The sequence below is a fragment of the Notolepis coatsorum genome, assembly GCF_963971535.1.
Source record: "Notolepis coatsorum genome assembly, chromosome: 17".
NCBI lineage: Eukaryota > Metazoa > Chordata > Actinopteri > Aulopiformes > Paralepididae > Notolepis > Notolepis coatsorum.
In genome coordinates this window covers 58,622,028-58,641,875 of record NC_140181.1, presented here as the reverse complement: position 1 = coordinate 58,641,875, position 19,848 = coordinate 58,622,028, and the positions used below count along the sequence as shown (strand labels likewise).

Here is a 19,848-nt window from a genome sequence, read left to right as displayed (position 1 = left end):
CAGTAGTCTGACCAGTTTGTTTTGTGATGTTTGTAATCTTGTTTTTAGTGCCTTTGATGTGCTTTGGTACCATAAGGTGCAAGCATAGTCATAGTACCCTTGAATGAGTGCTCCTGTTCGAGTCTTCAGGGTATTCTTGTTTACCAGACAGGAGATCCGGTACAAGAATCTTGTTTGTTGGTTGACTTTTTTGATTACATTGGTTGCCACAAGCCCTTATTAAATTCATGACCTCATGAATACAAATGGCAAAAGTACACGGGTGCTTATAGTATTGCCCCTTGGTGAAAAGATTGGGGTGATCAATATTTATGACGGATCAGAAGGGAACAATGCATTCAGGCTTAAAGGAAAATGGTGACATAATGGGAAATGCGCTTTCCGTCTTCTCCAGAGTCAAATAAGAAGATACCAATTTCCTCTACTGTGTGTTCAGTAGAAAGCTATCCGGCTGTAAAGCTAGCCTAGCTTAACACCAATGAATGGAAGCGGATACAGATCAGGTAGCCTATAGCTGTTGGCCAAAAACACCTCTCCTGGAGTTTTAAGCTAGGCTAGTGGTCCGTATGTGCTTCCATGCATTTGTGCTAAGCTAGGCTAGCTTGCAGCCAGATAGCTTTCTACTGAACGCACAGAGAGGACATTGGTATCTATCTTCTTGTCTGACTCTGGAGACAGCGGTAAGTGTATTTCCCAAAATGTTGGCATGTTTCTTTAAAATCCTTCATTCTCTTCATGTCAGTGTGTGGACTTTCTTCAACTCAACCAGCGCAGTCTTTTGTTGTAAAATGCCAAAAGAAAATATTTCCCCAGATCATGGCTTCAGCTCCTCCTCATCAGTGCTAAATTAGTGTGTTTTAAAGGCGCGCGCTCGGCCAATCAGAGCGCAAAACGGCAACGCGGAACTGGAACAGCGTTGTAGAAGGCATTCACGCGTCCAGGCGCCCCAACCGACCTGTAGGAGTCGCTTTTTCACAACGACCAGACTACCACCCTTCGACTTCCCACCCGCTAACAATTGAGTTAGTATGACGGCCGGCCCAAGCCGGAGGCAGCGCCGACAGCCAGATTCGAACTCGGTGTCTCTTGCGTTGGTGACGAGTGCAATGTTCGCTGCGCCACCCAGACGCATAGAGAATAGACTTTTCAAAAGAAAATGCCTAATTTCTATGCAGTGGTAGAGTAGATAAAAACACTGGAAAAGCATGATATTACTGTTCTACTGTGACTTGTTTGCAAGATCCAGTAGTAAGGCAAATGATTATGTTTTTGTTTATATATTTCTCATCGATCAACACATAGCAATCATTGTTTTGCACACAGCAACCGTAGTCTCTTCCAATGCCATGTACAAAAGAATGGATGCCATGCAGCCACATTGGAAGACAAGAGCACTACACAGACATTATGTGCAAAACAGTTTTGCGCGCATTCATTTATCTGACTTAACATTTAGTTATTGAGAGTAAATTAGTTTTAAAATAGCCACCAGTGATGTCATGTGGGACACTGAATCCTTGTGTTGTGTTAATTACAGCTCTATGAAATGATAAGGTAGCAGTCCCTATAAGACAAGGTATTGCTATTGCTGTATCATATGTTAGGATGTGGCCAAGTGGTGGTAAAGGGAGTCTTAGGCAGGTTGTCAACACCCAGTGTTTTGTTTTTATTTTCTTCTTCTGTTCACCAGTGGAAAAACAGGCTGCAGCACAACTATAATACAAGAATGTGGCATTTCCATACAAATAAATACCATTTGAAAATAAGGGAATGAATGAATGAATGAATGAATGAATGAATGAATGAATGAATGAATGAATGAATGAATGAAAACTTTATTTAACAGATTGCAGAATGGGTACAATACAGTACGGCTCAATACACACAATTGTTAAGGGGATGCAGACCAGAGAAAGACGTTTGTCTTGTTTACATCAGGGTCCCCCATTTTCAATTCATAATGACATTTATGACATACACAACATACATGACATCATGACATTTATGACATAGGGACATACATGCCATACAGGTATATAGTACTGTTACATTTGTGACATATACGATATGCAAATATACAGTACTGTTACCCAGAATCCTAACAGATAATATATACATATGATGGGGAGGAGACTGTACATTAGGATTGTTTATTGTTTATTGTTTAAAAGGGATCCCCATTAGCTGTCACCTAAGTGGCGAGCTAGTCTTCCTGGTGTCCACATAGAAAGACAACACAAAACACAAAACATAACAACATAAGATACATATGACAATCACAATTAACAATGATAATCTAAAAACAGTAAAACATTGTAGACATCATTATCTAAAAACATTGTAACATTGTCTAAAAACAGTAAAACATTATAGACATCATTATCAACATCAGAATATTTTGCTCACATATTTAAGTAGTGCATTCTCAGGTGGTATTTGAAAGACACTTTACTATTCAATTTACTTATGTTCAGTGGGCAGTTATTCCAATGATTGATGGCACGATAAACAACAGTCCTCTTTAAAGCATTTGATTTTGGACGTGGTAACATAATCTGTCCATCATCAGCTGACCTAGTAAAATAAGAATGAACCTGACTGCATCTGACAATTTGTTTGTATAAGAAAACAGGTTGAGACGAAAAGACAGTGTTCCTGAAAAATTTAACTGTGTTGAAAACCAGCCTATTCTCTACCGTTAACCATGAGAGTTGCCGGTGCATAGTGATGGTGTTTGTTCTCATGGAACAATGTAAAACTAACCTTGCAGCTCTGTTCTGGGCAGTTTGCAATTTCTTTAGTTGACCTTTGGATGCAGAGGACCATACTGGTGCACAATAATCTAGGTGACATAAAATTAAAGATTTCGCCACCTGTCCCACAATATATGTAGGGACATAAGAAAGACATTTCCTCACCATGGAGATACCACTCCCCATCTTCTTCACTATGGTATCAATGTGTTCTGCCCATGTCAGCTGGCTATCAATTATTATGCCCAGTAATTTTACTTTATTTACCTGTTCTATGGGTTCATCAGACACGTTCAAACTCATTTTTGGTATTGATGACAAGGAGGGGGTGGGTGGGTTGGAGAAAATATATACATACGGTGGGGAGGAGACTGTCCATTAGGAGGGGGTGGGTCGGTGGGAGGGGGGGGTTTGGACATTTACGGTGGCCAGTTTCGAATTGCAGCCTCCCGTAGATGCTCTTGACAACAACACTTGACTTTTTAACCCTTTCACTACCACACTACAGAAGGTTAACCTTTCATTACCACACTACAGACGGTTAACCGTCTGTAGTGTGATAGTGAAAGGGTTAACCTTATGTAGTGTGGTTGTGAAAGGGTTAACCCTTTGTCGTGTGGCAGTGAAAGGGTTAACCGTCTGTAGTGTCACAGTGAAAGGGTTAACCCTTTGGTAGTGTAGTAATGAAAGGGTTAACAAACTAAATATCACAAAAGAACTAGGCCCTTGGCTATTGGAACTAGCTCAAGCACAGCTGTGTCTCTGGTCCCAACCTGAGAGGAGCTTCTGTCCCCGGCTTTATGCTGGAAGCTCACAACCCAAAATTAACACACAATCAATCAAGCAATACAGACATTATTTCCAGACTTAAATAATGATGTACCAAACAGATACATTTGTATTCCATACTGACCTATAATTAAAAACACCAAATAGTGTTTAGGGAACTTTAAAATTCTATTCCCTTCATACTATGAAACCCCCCTCTCCCAGTTCTGGTTGGGCAGCCAGAGATTCTACAAGGAACCCAATGTGAGCACAGAGACAAAACAGGGTGTTTGCTAAACAATTTAAATAAACATAACATGTTATTATCCAACAACATGTGTTTGTCTTCTATGTATCTGTAAATGCAAACCAACACAAAGGCCTATGCTAACTGTTTGCTTAGCATGACCACATGTGACAAATCAATTAGACTGTTAGGAGTAATAATTACAACTCAGATAACCCATTAAATAACCATACACAACTATCCACAATTCTATGCCGGCAAGATGTTATCATAAATAGAAGAGTGGTGTGTGTATGGCCAATGTGCATCCTACTTATAAGGCATGGGACACATGACACTGTAATTAACACTTCAATGCCCTCGATTACATCACTGGTGGCCAAAATAAATCAGCATTGTTTTTCTTTGAGTGAGTACCCCTTAGTTTGATCACATTAAATTATTTAGTGTTTTTCTCCATGGGAAAATACATACTGGGCAATGCCATCTCAATATAATAGATGAGAGGACATTTCTCTCAGTGGCTGTTTCCACAGTCCCTCAAAGATGATTTATTTAAGCTACTTTCTTGCCTACAGTAGGTCCACAAAGAAAAAAAACATGTATGGTTATTTGTATGGTTATTTGTGTGGGTTTATCACTTTGTCTCTGCAGGATCCAGTCATGCCATCACAAGAACCCTCTTTAGATGAGAAGAGGGAAGAGGTGGAGCTCCCACCAGAGGACTCGGAGGACGCAGACGGGAGTAGGACACTTTAATAACAAATGTTTGTTGTAAGAAGAGGACCAATGCTGAGAGAGAGAGAGAGAGAGAGAGAGAGAGAGAGAGAGAGAGAGAGAGAGAAATCTTGAATTTGGGATGTTACCTGGCTGCTCTGGATTTTGTGAGCCCATAAAATGTTTAAAATGCTGGTTCAAACTAGTATGGTTCAAACTAGTATGTTGATGATACTGGAAAGTCAACCTCATTTGGGTTTAACCCTTTCACTACCACACTAGAGAAGGTTAACCTGTACCACCGTCTGTAGTGTGGTAGTGAAAGGGTTTTAACCTTCGGTAGTGTCGCAGTGAAAGGGTTAACCCTTTGGTAGTGTAGCAGGGAAAGGGTTAACTTGTATGTCTCCATAATGCGCATGTAACGAGCAGGGAGCGACACCAGATTTTACATCCAGGTGACATCACAGTTTGAGGGTCCTCTCTCTGACAGGTGACATCACAGTTTGAGGGTCCTCTCTCTGACAGGTGACATCACAGTTTGAGGATCCTCTCTCTGACAGGTGACATCACAGTTTAAGAGTCCTCTCTCTGACAGGTGACATCACAGTTTAAGAGTCCTCTCTCTGACAGGTGACATCACAGTTTAAGAGTCCTCTCTCTGACAGGTGACATCACAGTTTAAGAGTCCTCTCTCTGACAGGTGACATCACAGTTTGAGGATCCTCTCTCTGACTTCGAGCTTGAGGAGAGAGTTGTGCACGCTCTCCAATATTGAATGAACTGTCCCGGGACACAAGAGTAACATAATTTGAAATGTAATTCTTAAAATGGGTGGAATTCCCCTTGGAATGTACAGTCATTGCTTGTACTAGGCCGTAAACATTTGTTCCGCTGCCTTACATTTTGTGAGAGGACGATGAGTTTAGAATCGGACTCTCCAAACTAGTTTACGAAGGACCAGAAGTCTTAGTACATATCAGTGTTTTGCTACAGAGTTGAATCTCTTGAATTATTAACCACGGTTCTTATTGAGCACATGAATTCACTTAGTGCTTTAGAGCACAGACGATGATTCAGAGTTTAAGAGAGATTTGTGTATCATCGTCTCTGCTCCATGCAGAGAAAGCACCATGTCATGAAACCAAGGTTGAGTAAGAGAAAATGTACGCTATAGCTACTACGTGATTGGTGAGTTGCCTGTGTGCCCTTGCATGGAGGCACGGTGGTGCAGTGGTGAGCACTGTTACCTCACAGCAAGAAGGTCCTGGGTTCAAACCCAGCGGGGCTGTGTGGAGTTTGCATGTTCCCCCCGTGTTTGTGTGGGTTTCCTCCGGGTACTCCGGTTTCCTCCACACCATAAAACATGTCTGCTACTGTAGGTGAATCCTGCCGGTGCCCTTGAAACAAGGTACTGGAATCTCAGCTAGGGCTGGTCCTGGTCAAATGCAGAGGATGAATTTCCCTAAGGGTATAACTCACAGAAAAACAATGCTGGTTTACTTTGTACACAATCTCACACATATCACAAGGCTCTAGTCTAAACTGTTTTGCACACATGTATTTGTTTTGAAAGTTATTGAGAGTAAATGAGTTCGGGGAGTTCGGAGACATTGAATCCTTGTGTTGTGTTAGTTACAGCTCAATGAAATTATGTAGATGAAAACATTTATATAAGGGTTGCAAAAGGGATTGCTTTTTTCATCTACATCATGTCATTGAGCTATAATTAACACATAATCAATGTGTGAGATTATGTGCAAAATATGTTTTTGATGAATTGGCCCTATAACTTATTTTACTGTAACCCAACAGTTATCCTATAACATTATCAACAACAATTATCAGTTATCCTATAACATTGTCAACAACAGTTATCACAGTTATCCTATAACATTGTCAACAACAGTTATCAGTTATCCTATAACATTGTCAACAACAGTTATCACAGTTATCCTATAACATTGTCAACAACAGTTATCAGTTACCCTATAACATTGTCAACAACAGTCATCCTATACCATTATCAACAACAATTATCACAGTTATCCTATAACATTATCAACAACAATTATCAGTTATCCTATAACATTATCAACAACAGTTATCACAGTTAACCTATAACATTGTCAACAACAGTTATCACAGTTATCCTATAACATTGTCAACAACAGTTATCACAGTTATCCTATAACATTGTCAACAACAGTTATCACAGTTATCCTATAACATTATCAACAACAGTTATCAGTTATCATATAACATTGTCAACAAGTTATCCTATAACATTATCAACAACAATTATCACAGTTAACCTATAACATTGTCAACAACAGTTATCACAGTTATCCTTTTTTTTCCACTTTTTCTCCCATTTTCTATTTTTCTCCCATCCCAATTTCGTATCGTCCAATTCAACCCTCCCCTGTCTTTGAACGCTGTTTCATGCCTCCCACAAGCCGGCTGCAATGTGGACTAAGTCATACATAGCACGAGTCCCCTCCGATACTCGAGGTAACAGCAGTCGCATCTTTCCACCTGCGCGGCTCGGTCTTTCAGCGTCGGGGGTCTGGGCTTTGGAGGGCCCCGCCCGCGTCGCTTCCTGATTCTACTGCGCAGGCGCACCAACCGACCTGTAGGAGTCGCTGTCCACAACGCCCGATCCCCACCCATCAGTTTCCCTCCCCCTAATACTGCCAATGTGTATTAGTGCGGACGACCAGCTAAACTGAAAGCAATGTGGAGCGCTGGGCTCGAACAGGGAGATGATCTGTTTGAGCCCAGCCTCCAGTATTCGTGGTGAGCGCCTTGCCCACTGCACCACGTAGCCGCCCTTTATCACAGTTATCCTATAATATTATCAACAACAGTTATCAGTTATCATATAACATTGTCAACAAGTTATCCTATAACATTATCAACAATAATTATCACAGTTATCCTATAACATTATCAGCAACAATTATCACAGTTATCCTATAACATTATCAACAACAATTATCACAGTTATCCTATAACATTATCAACAACAATTATCACAGTTATCCTATAACATTATCAACAACAGTTATCACAGTTATATTTAGTTATAGCTTACGCTCTCGCGCTCTATGTGGAACATATCCCATAACAGCCTAAATACTGACATTGTCAACACCAGTTATCCTGTTTTAACAACAACTGTTTTAAGCACAGCAGAGTTGCCTCCGTGAAGTGCCTTACACCTACAACTTGATTATTCTGCCATGGCCATGTGCAAAAGACAAAAAATATGTGCCATTTATTCATATATATATATATTTTTTTTAAACTTTATTTTTTAGCGTTTATCGCTTTTCTGGTCAAGCATGACCGACAGAAACAGGTTGAAATGGGATGTAGAGCAGGGGAAGACATTCTGAGAAATGACGGCGGGTCTGGGAATCGAACTCGTGTCCCCCAGATCCGTGACGAGCATGGTTTTCCCCGACGCAGAGATAGCGCAGAGATATGCGGTGAGCTACGGGAGCTCCCCCATTTATTCATATTTTCAACAATAAAATATAAATAAATATGTTATTTATGCTTTGCTCACTGCTCTCCTCTGCACTACAGTACCTTAGCAACTGCTTGACAACCACCTGTCACCTGACTGATGCCAGTGACTAACTTAAGTCAGTCATACTGTAGCCTCAAGTACAGTCATTATTGCGAGTTGAATTGTGAGGATGGGATGTGCCGTGATATGAAGGGATTATGCAAATGAGGAATAAATTGCCTCTCCACATTACAATCTGCTTTGCTAGTTCTTATCCTGGAAAAACAGTAATCGCCCAAAAGAATGTGCGTAATTGCAGAATAACTATATATGCATAAAGCACAGCAGTGCAAAACAATTCATGGTGTTTGATGTAAGCGCACTGATGCCAGAAAGCACATTTGGCTGAATAGCGAGATGAAGCACATCCTACCTGCTCAGCAACATTGTTGTAAACCTTGCCGCAGAGACACTATATACTATTAATATCTAATATTAGCTCCCATCATCAGTGTTACTGACAGGGTCCACTGACAGCTTCTGTAAAACAGCAAGGAGTATGAAACTTGTATACGTTCCTTGTAAAACAGGCACAGATAAAACAATTATGAATGAAAGTCCCTATTATTAGGCTCCTCAAATATCATCTTTGAGATGGAGAGATCCGCAGTTGGTGCTGTGTGAGACCATTGTCTCGAGGACAATGATGCAAAGACATATCAGCAACCTAGAAAGTCCCATAGTATGACAGACAAACATAATACAATGACGAGTAATATACAGTAGACTACTTTTTGCCCTCCATAAACAGAGGACTGTGTCCCCATTCCCCAGAAAATGTTAGGCAGGCAGATGACGTATACGCCCGCATATAGCCTCAAATACACTGCTTGTCCTCTGCCAGTAAAATAGGTCATTATCCTTTTGATTCTCATAATGTACTTGAAGCAACTAGCCAGTTGGCGAATGTCATCCATTTTAAGAATTCACCTAATGTTCTTCCCGTGCCCCAAGACAGTGCAGTGAGTATCTGAGAACATGCACCACTCTCTCCTAATGCAAATCAGTGAGAGAGAACCCTCCAATCGGTGATGTCACTGGGATGTAAAATCTGGGGCTGCTCCATAGACAATGGATGGGGCCCTGACTTTATGAGGTCATAAAATGTTTAATTCTGTTTCAGACCCTTGAGCAATGTTAGAATATAAACCCCATTTGGGTGTAAGAGCTCACACAAACATGTTATGGCCTCACAAGGGCATAGCCCCATTCTGATATGACACCTGAATTTCCCCAAGGGAATTAAATATAGGAACACACACTTGATTTTACATTCCAGTAACATTAGATATCGGACGGTTCTCTCTCTCTCTGATTTCTAGCTTCAGGAGAGAGTGACGTGTGTTCACGACAACTGACTCAGGAAGACATTCCCCTTTAATGACTTGAACTGCACATGCCCTCCACGAAGTTCACTTTCAACGGCGTACAGATGTGAAGCTGTCCTTCATGCTGCAGAGTGGATGTAGCCTGGGACTGTACAGTAGCTGTACAGTGCAGTAATCTACCCACTAGTGGGTTGACCTAGTTTGGTACAGACAGCAGGGAGAGAGATGGACTCTGCATACTATGTCTCCCTCTGCTGGTCAAAAAGGGAATGAGAAAAATACAGAATCCATAATGTTCACTAATAGTATGTACTATTCCCTCTCAGTACATCTCTGCTAGCGGTGTATTAATCATGTCTTGGGTGATTTGTTTTATTTTGGTTTAGTATAGGGATAGTTTTTTTGGAAAGTCATAATATACAGTGTGTGTATATATATATATATATATATATATATATATATATATATATATATATATATATATATATATATATATATATATATATATATATATATATATATATATATATATATATATATATATATATATATATATATATATATATATATATATATATATTATTTATTTTTATAAAACATTTTATCCTGTGATACCAGCATTCAAAATGCATCAAAATGTTATGTTAATATCGTACCCAGTGCATGGGCAATGTTCCATTTCTCAGAGGGACAGAGAATACTGTACAACCACCTTATATGAGCAGCTCAGTGCTGACGTGTAATAGGCTAGTAAAGTGTGGGAGTCCATTGGCAAGACGTTGGTGCTAGTTTTTAATGACTAAATGCCAATCAGATACAATTACAGTCATTTCGACTTGATAAGGAATGTTTCTAAGGGACTCCATGTTCAGTTTTAGGGGACCTCACGTGGGGCTCCAAGCCCAGGGTTGGGAACGCCTGCTCTAGATCTGTTATGTTAAGATGATGTCGTTATTAGCTCACATCCTCTCCTAACTGATCATTTTCTCTCTCTCTCTCTCTCTCTCTCTCTCTCTCTCTCTCTCTCTCTCTCTCTCTCTCTCTCTCTCTCTCCCCCTCCCCCTCTCTCTCTTTTTCTGTCTGTCTGGTGTTTGCAGTACCTTTCTTACCACACAATCGGCAAGTAGATAAAACAGAAGATGCAGACCCAGAGGTGAGAGCTTGTGGGAGCCAGACAGGTCCTGATATGATGCATGATATCACAATATAGAACAACAATACTGTCAGACAGGTCCTGATATGATGATATCACAATACAGAACAACATGCAAATGACATGTCGTCAGCTTGTGACTGCAACTTGTTCTTGTTCACGGACGACTCAGCCCTGCTGGTCTCTGACAAGAACAAGTTACAGGTTGAAAAAACCCTCAGCTCAGAACTCGGCAGAATCTGCACCTGGCTCGCTGATAACAAACTATCATTACACCTGGGTAAAACAGAGTCCATTCTCTTCGGATCAAATAACAAACTCAGCAAGACCGACGTCTTCTCAGTTACAGTGGGTGACAATATTGTCACAAGGAAAGATGAAATTACATACCTAGGTTCCATCCTAGAGGCAAATCTTTCCTGTGACAAATTGGCATCCAATATAATCAAAAAAGTCAACCAACGAACTCTATTCTTGTACCGGATCTCCTCTCTGGTAAACAAGAATACCCTGAAGACTCTGTCAGGAGCACTCATTCAAGGGTATTACGACTATGCTTGCACCTCATGGTACCAAAGCACCTCAAAGGCGCTAAAAACAAGATTACAAACATCACAAAACAAACTGGTCGGACTACTACTTGACCTTACTCCTATAACCCACCTCACCCCTGCCCACTTTGACTACCTAGGATGGCTTAGAGTAGACGACAGAGTACAGCAACTTGCAATGGGCCTGGTCTACAAGATACACTACACGACTAAGGTACCCATGTACATGTCAAAATACTTCCCAAAGGTCAGTGAATACCACGACCACAACACCAGAGGGAGCTCCACAAATCATGTTAAACCCAGATTTGTCTCAAACAAGGGACTAAACACGTTTTGCAATTATGCCACATTATGCCACATCAACGTGGAACGCCCTACCCAAAGCTGTAAAGGAATGTGAATCACTACCCACTTTCAAAACCACTCTCAAAGAGCACCTACGGGAGACTGAAATTCGAAACTGGCCCCTGTAAATGTACAGTAAATGTCCTAACCCAATAATACACGAGACCCTCTTCTTGGGACCAAGTAAGGTTTTGTCGATATTCCAATGTACAGTTTTGCTTGTACAGTTGTTCAGTTTCCCCCACCCCACCCCGCCTACCCAACCCCCTCCCCCCACCCACCCAACCACCTCCAATGTGTATTGAGCTGTACTGTATTGTACCCATTCTGCAATCTGTTAATAAAGTTTTCAATCAATCAATCAACAATACTGTCAGACAGGTCCTGATATGATGATATCACAATACAGAACAACAATACTGCCAGACAGGTCCTGATATGATGATATCACAATATAGAACAACAATACTGTCAGACAGGTCCTGATATGATCACAATACAGAACAACAATACTGTCAGACAGGTCCTGATATCATGATATCACAATACAGAACAACAATATTGCCAGACAGGTCGTGATATGATGATATCACAATACAGAACAACAATACTGTCTGATATGTCCATGTTAGCTATCATGCTGAGACATATAAAACAACTTATTGTGTTTACTAGCTGGGTTTTTAGGTTTGTGTACGTTCAGTTTCCATGGTAATACTTGCAACGTTCTGTTTACTCATGGATGTTCCTGGTTAGGTTGTGACTAAAGCCCCTATCCAGAAATGAGCAAAGAGCTTTTTAAAAATCACAACTCACAACATAGTTCTATTTTATGCTGCCGTTTACAAACATTACAAGTGTAGACAAAACTTGTATACCTTCAAAATACATTTAACATGGTCAAGCTATTGCATTTGTCCTTTAATTTTTTTTTAGCTCTTGTCAAACATTTAATAATGAAAGAACATGTCAGTGTTTGGTCTTTGGTGGCGGGGGTTATGCTTTTGATTACGGACTGGGTCTTTAAATGGGGCTATTAGCTAGTATCCAGAATTCTCATAGACCTGGGGAGTCACATGCTAGTTTCATGACCTGCTTGGTTCCAGACACATTTTTTCCTCTGGTTCTTTTTTTATCATAGGAGTTTTTCAAGGTAGATGGTTTATATGGTTCCACTTATTCAATTGGTCTGACATTTGACACAAGCAGAGTTGAGCATAATTAATATAAATGACATCTGCATTTTTACATTTTAGACATATTTCCAGGAAAGGGTTAATTGCATTTGACGACCAGTCTCGAGCGATTGCTGTCGTACTGACAGACAGAATACACTGGAATTATATACTCATGATTATATAATTTGATTTGTTTGTTTTTAAACGCCTTCGTTTTCATGTTTTTAACGTTTTATTGATAAATGAAACGAGAATAGATCAAATGAAAAACAAGCATGGCGGTGAATGCCGCAATAACTATTGAGAATGTCAAGGGATACCATGTCAGAGTAGTTGTGCTCTTGTGATTGGTCGAAGATTGGCGAGACATGCCGAGGCATAATGGGTACTGTAGTAGTTACCATGGAAACGAGTAAAGATTACGTTACATAACAAATTTTTTCAAAGATCAAGTTAAAACATTTACCTTTATCGGTTGTAACAGTATAAGAATGAATGGGTGACTTCAATGGGGGGAAATCACAGGTGGAACCTCACTCCCCAGGTCTATAGCTTCCTACCCACCTAAACTCCTCCTCCTGTATCCCCCCAGGCAGCGTCTATGCCAAATACAACGCTGTTCGGTTTCCGGGTTCCTCTGATTGGCCACTAAGCCCACGTGACCGCGCGCTAGCACGCCCCCCTTATCGCCCACTCTCGCGCTGTGAAGCGGAAGAGCCAGTGGGGGCGAGGCGGTGGTTTCTCCCCGGCTCCGTGCGCCGCTGACTCTGTCCAGCTCCAGCAGCAGCGGCCGTCTTTTTCCGAGGCAGCTCGTTCTTATTAATCTCCCATTGTTCAGGTCGACATGGTCGCACAAACACCCGTTGGAGGAGTAGTGGGGGAGAAGAAGAGGAATATTTTTAAATAGCAAGAATTATCGACTGGCAACTCTGTGCTCGTCAGACATGTTAATGTCATGTATGTTGTGTATGTCATAAATGTCGATATTAATTGAAAATGGGGGACCCTGATGTAAACAAGACAAACGTCTTTCTCTGGTCTGCATTCCCTTAACAATTGTGTGTATTGCGCCGTACTGTATTGTACCCATTCTGCAATCTGTTAAATAAAGTTTTCATTCATTCATTCATTCATTTCTCCCCCACTACTCCTCCAACGGGTGTTTGTGCGACCATGTCGACCTGAACAATGGGGGATTAATAAGAACGAACCATCTCGGAGATAAGACGGCCGCTGCTGCTGGAGCTGGACCGAGTGAGCGGCGCACGGAGCCGGGGAGAAACCACCGCCTTGCCCCGCTGGCTCTTCCGCTTCACAGCGCGAGAGTGGGCGATAAGGGGGGGCGTGCTAGCACGCGGTCACGTGGGCTTAGTGGCCAATCAGAGGAACCCGGAAACCGAACGGCGTTGTATTTGGCATAGACGCCCCCAAGCAGGGGTGTAAAAAATACCCAGAAATTCTAAGGTATTAGCCATCAGATTACAAAAACATATGACGTCTTTAGTTCATCCGGACCAAACTGGCTTCATAAGAGGTCGCCTGATCAATGATAACATAAGACGAATACTGCACGTACTAGATGCAGACAAAGAAGACACCATTCCTAAGGCGATGCTGTCCCTGGATGCTATGAAAGCCTTTGACAGGCTGGAATGGTCGTTTCTATGGGCAGTATTAGAAAGGATGGGGTTAGGAAAAGGATTCATTGATATGATTAAAGTATTATACAAAGACCCATCGGCCATGATTACAACAGGTACATTCATCTCCAAAATCATTCCGGTATCACGCTCAGCCAGACAAGGTTGCCCTCTTAGTCCCGGACTATTCGATCTATCATTAGAGCCTTTAGCACAATATATAAGACAATCCCAATACATAGAACCAACGTAATCAAGGGCACACAACATAAAATTAGTTTATATGCGGACAACGTAATATTGTTCATGCAAAGCCCCAACACCACATTGCCTCATCTACTCAAGTCGATAGAGAACTTTGGTGATTTATCGGGATTTAAAATAAATTGGCCGAAGTCGGCTTTCCTTCCACTTAACACCCATGCAAAAAAAGACACAACCCTCCCAGGTGAGATACCCATGGTAAAACATTTTAGATGCTTGGGTGTGGAAATATTTCCCACCATAAGTCAACGGTGAAGCACAATTACACAAAAATACAGAACAAAATCAAAGACGACCTGGACAGGTGGGCAAAACTTAAAAACTCAGTACAGGCAAGGGTATCAATAGTTAAGATGGATGTACTACCAAGAATCAACTTCATCAGTTCAATGCTACCGTTACCCCCTCCAGAGGGTTACTGGAAAAGATTACACTCCTCCACATACACATTTATTTGGAATAACAAACCACCTCGCATAAAAAGATCCACCGCACAGAGAAATAAAGCAGACGGTGGCTTGGCAGTTCCAGATTTTTTCCAATATTTTAAGGCATACACATTAAGACCATTGACAATATGGTTTGATCCCCAGGCATTGGTATCCTGGAGAAAATTGGAAGAAAACATAGTAGCCCCACATAGACTGAAGGACATAGCACACACTAAACTACCAATCAAGCACTGTGAGCGGAAATTTGGCCCCATAATTACCCATGCAATCCGGATATGGCGTGAAACACACAAAAAATATCCTAACCCTCAAAAATGGCATAATCATACTCCCATATTCAATAACAATGCACTCTTAATGGAAAAACGTCCTATAAGATTCCCTATATGGGAAGAGCAAGGCATACACTCATTAGGGGATATTTTTAATAACCAGGGTTTTTGTAGTTATGGAGAAATATGCACAAAGTTTAACCTCACCGAGTCCACATGGCTTTTTTACATACAGTTACGCCTATGTTTGAGGTCTCACGGTGTTCCATTAGACATACCAGTTGAACACCACAGATACCACAAATTCTTCTATGAAAGAGAAACATTGAGAGGTTTTGTATCAGGTTTTTATTATCAATTACTAACGTCCTCGTATGAAACCCTCCAACTAGACTCTGTCTGGAGGAGGGATATACCAGACCTGGAAAGTGACTTTGATTGGCAAGAAGCATGGGCAAATGTCCGTCTCACATCAAGGAACCCGGACCATCAACAAATCAATCTTAACTATATTCACAGGACATACTTGACTCTTATAAGACTGAACAGAATGGGCCTTAAACAAGACTCAAAATGCTCCCAATGTACAAATGGAGACAAAGGGACATTTATGCACATGTATTGGGACTGCCCACCAGTTAAGGCATTCTGGAAAGATGTGACCCATCAATTATTAAAACTCGTATCTTGGAATATACCAGTACACCCCTCTGTATTACTATTGAATGATGTTTTTGAGTTTGCAGTAAATCCACAGCTAAAGAGATTGGTTTTATCGGGTATCACAGTAGCTAAAAAACTGATCGCATCACGCTGGTTTCAACCGGAAAAAATGTGCCGGAAGGTTTGGTCTCTTACATATCTCGATGTGATTTATCAAGAAATATCTACAGCAAGAATTCTGGGTCTCAACGAATCCAAAATGTCAATGTGGTTAGAAGTGGTGGAGAGAATAAAAGCTAGCTTATAATGGTAGTGTCTGGTTAGGAGTGAGGGATAATGGAGGTACTATCCAAGGAGGGGTCCGGGAGGGGGGGGTTCGAGCTGGAGCATATGTGTGTAGGGTTTTAGAAAATAGGTATTAGGGGTATATCCTGTATAAGGCATTTGTATAATTGGTAATTTCGTTGGATATACACTATATACGTTAAAATATTATTATAGATTTTTTTTTGTTTTCTGTTTCTGTACTTGCATGTCATTTTAGCCACCTTGACTGTTAGTTTCATTATGCATTATGTGTTGAGTACTGACTTTTAATAATTTTTGTTTTGCAATAAAAAAAAAAAAAAAAAAAAAAAAAAACAGAAATTATACTTAAGTGAAAGTATGGGTACCATCTCAAAATCGTACTCAAGTAAAAGTCAGAGTATCTGGCTAAAAACACACTTGAGTAAAAGTCAAAACGTTACTTTCTACTTTTATATGTACTTAAGTACTAAAAAGTTAAAGTAAAAACTTTTTTTCTGACTGTCTATTCTTTTGACAGCAGGTGTTTAATCAAAGATCCATGCTTTCTAGTCTTGCACAAGGACCAATCAGCATGTATGGGCGGGTTCATTTTCCATTGATGGGGATTTGATTGGCTGTTTTTAAATAAAGTGCGGCCGATGGATTAATAACGTTAACGTTAGTTTGACCAGAGAAACAAATATACTAATTAAAATGGTTGGACCTGCAAGATTTGTACTTTGTACTTTGTAGGTCTGCATTTTAAATGTAAGGAGTAAAAAGTATGGTTTTTTTTTCCTCTGAAATGTAATTGAGTAAAAGTACAAGTATACAAACCTAATAATACTTGAGTAAAGTACAAATCCCCAAAAACAGTACTTAAGTATTGTAACGAAGTACAATTACTCAAGTAATTTACACCCCTGCCCCCAGGACATCAAGGCAGTGGTGGACGGCATCGACGGCATCAAGATCTCCCAGGGCCTGGTGCTGGGCCTGGGCGACTTCGACCTGATCAGGGTGATCGGGCGCGGAAGCTACGCCAAGGTGCTTCTGGTGCGCCTGAAGAAGAACGAGCAGGTTTATGCCATGAAGGTGGTGAAGAAGGAGCTGGTGCATGATGACGAGGTGAGAGCTGGGAGACAGAGAGGGAACAGTGGTGGGAATAAAGTCCAGGGATAACTCAGTAAGAGACGATAGATACACAGTGCCCAGGCACGTGCACACATAGAGGCCAAGGGGTGCCTGAGCACCTGCCTTTTTGAGCCTCATCAAAAAAGTGCCCTTTTTGAAAAAAAAAATTAATAATTTTTATTTTTTTTTTTAACCATTACGCATATAGACTGCCCTTCCAACTGAAAAATGTCAGGATAGAATCAAAATATTAGGTAAAGAGAGAGAGATGCCCCATATTCCATTGTCATTTGCACGGCCTCCTCACCGTGCCTCTCCGCGGACCTATATATTTTATGCATAGCGTGGGTGGTGATGATGATGATGATAGAAACCGCTGTTGAATGCTGGTATTACACTCATTGAGGGACACGAAGAAGTCAAGTCCGATGGGATTTGGGAATCTCAAATACAAATCGGGATTGGAATAAAAAATGCATTTATATTAAACAATACAGAATATACAGCACTTCTTGGGGTCTGTAGGGTAAGCACTTATTCCCTCCCCCCTGAACATTTATGGAGATGTATGGGCCTTTTAAGTCAGTGATAAAAGTGTCTTTCAAGGATAAGTGAGCTCCTGCACTGATTATTATAGTTCAATATTCAATATTTGATCACCAAAACCCCCCAAAAAGCATAAAAAGGGGGCCCCCGCCCGAAAAGGGCCCTTAAAAATCGTGCGCGAGCTCGGTTAATATATACACACAAGTGTAGTGCCCTTTTCAGCCTTTGAGCACCTGCCCCTCTAAAGTCCTGTGCACGTCCCTGACAGTGCCTGATAGAAAGGTGCACTATGTAGAGTCAGAGAAGTGGGGAAAATGTTGTCTGAATAAACAAACTGTCCTCAGAAGACAATTGGGTCCCTGGCAACACAGAAGCTAGAAAGCTACATGAAAAGTTACTATTGTTGTTTACAAAGGCAGGGCCGGTGTCATGCGCACCAGTGGGCATCTATTCCACCAGGGTGTACAAATATATATATATTCTACCAGGGTGTCCCCCAAGTGTCCACTGGTGGAATAGATAAGGGGAACGAGAGTGTAGTTAAACACAGATGAGTGCATGCAATAGCAACTGAACATTTAGAAAAATTTAAGATAGAGCTGATACCGGATCTATTAGAGGCACAGGGGCGGCGCAAAGAGGGTTGCGTCCTCCCCGTCTTAATCACAGGACTTAATCTTAAACTTTTATTCGTCCCAAACGCCCCAGCTCCATCCAATTCCTTAGCTCTTTTTACTGTTTACTTATCATGCATTGCAACACTAATATATGGGCAGTACCCCAAGTCAGACTGCCCCGAACCCACTTATTAAAAAAATTCTTGGGGGAGCACTTAAGTTAAGTACCCTCCCTTTGTTCACTTTGGGAGCCAGCCACCAGCCCCCGAAATATAACACCTGAGTGCTAGTTCTAAAGTGGCAGAGGAGCAGCAGAAGGGATCTAAATGTTCAGTGTTGCATCTGTAGCTGTCATGTGCTGCACATCATTATACAATAGGCCCATACAATCCATTTAAGACTGAAAAGGGAAAAAAGGTATGTAAATGACTATGTAAATTATACCCTTAAAATGTGTCCTTTATTGTAAGGGTCAGTGCTCAGGTTGAGTCATGATAGATAGACACTTGTCAGGGATTATTCACATTTGCATTTCTTGTCATTGAATTCATTCCTTTAAGCTTTTGTATTGTGCCTGGCAGGGTTGGGGTATATTCACTTTCAGCTCAATCAATTCAAAATATAAACTGACATTGCATTCTATTTTCTAAATACAGAGCAATCATTCTCAATAATAATGTTAATGGGTTGCATTGGACAACCTTGTCAGCCAAAGGTTTTATATAAAAAAAAAAGTATAATAAATAAGAGAATAATCAATAATAATCTGATTATCGATGCAATTGATATGCAACTGACAGGTTGCATCTCTGCATCTACTCAATCAATATATATATATATTTTTTTACAAATGTACCTACCTAATGCTTTACATCCTCGTAAAGATGTTTTAGAGACATATGCAGCCGGAAATAATATGTGTTGTGTACCTAATCAGGGTTTATGGGGAAGATGTATTTCTAAAGATGTACTGTATATTTATAAAATGCCTCAGAAAGTGGATTTTCTTGGTGAAAGAAAAATGACAAAATATGGAAATGCCCTCAAAATTTGTTCAACTGGGCAATAAATGTCCTTAGAAATAAATGTAATATCCTGCCCTACAGCTGATGACTTGTAATGGTTGGTTTTTCTTATACTTATTAAATGTACCTAAAATGTTCTTTGAAATGACTCCAGATTTTTATTGAAAATACAGGTACCTGTAAAATTATCTTTCAACCATTTCAAATTGCACTGCAGTTTGACACATTCTCATGGGAACTTGTGCTTGATACTCATTAGATAGAATCTCTTGGGAAGTTTTAAGGAGAAATGTCTACTATTGCAGAATAAAAAAAACAAAGTTTGAAAAC

The 19,848-nt window shown here is 40.6% G+C and overlaps 1 protein-coding gene across 1 annotated transcript in view; it reads left to right on the top strand.

The window, feature by feature from the left end:
- Window positions 1-19,848, top strand: part of prkcz (protein kinase C, zeta) — a gene marked incomplete at its 5' end in the record, with an annotated part of 473,324 nt that overhangs the window by 297,508 nt on the left and 155,968 nt on the right. Inside the window, 3 exons of the mRNA XM_084334199.1 lie at window positions 4,423-4,513; window positions 10,485-10,540; window positions 17,130-17,324. Of these exons, the coding sequence (XP_084190325.1) occupies window positions 4,423-4,513; window positions 10,485-10,540; window positions 17,130-17,324 (342 nt within the window). The remainder of the gene's footprint in view (window positions 1-4,422; window positions 4,514-10,484; window positions 10,541-17,129; window positions 17,325-19,848) is intronic.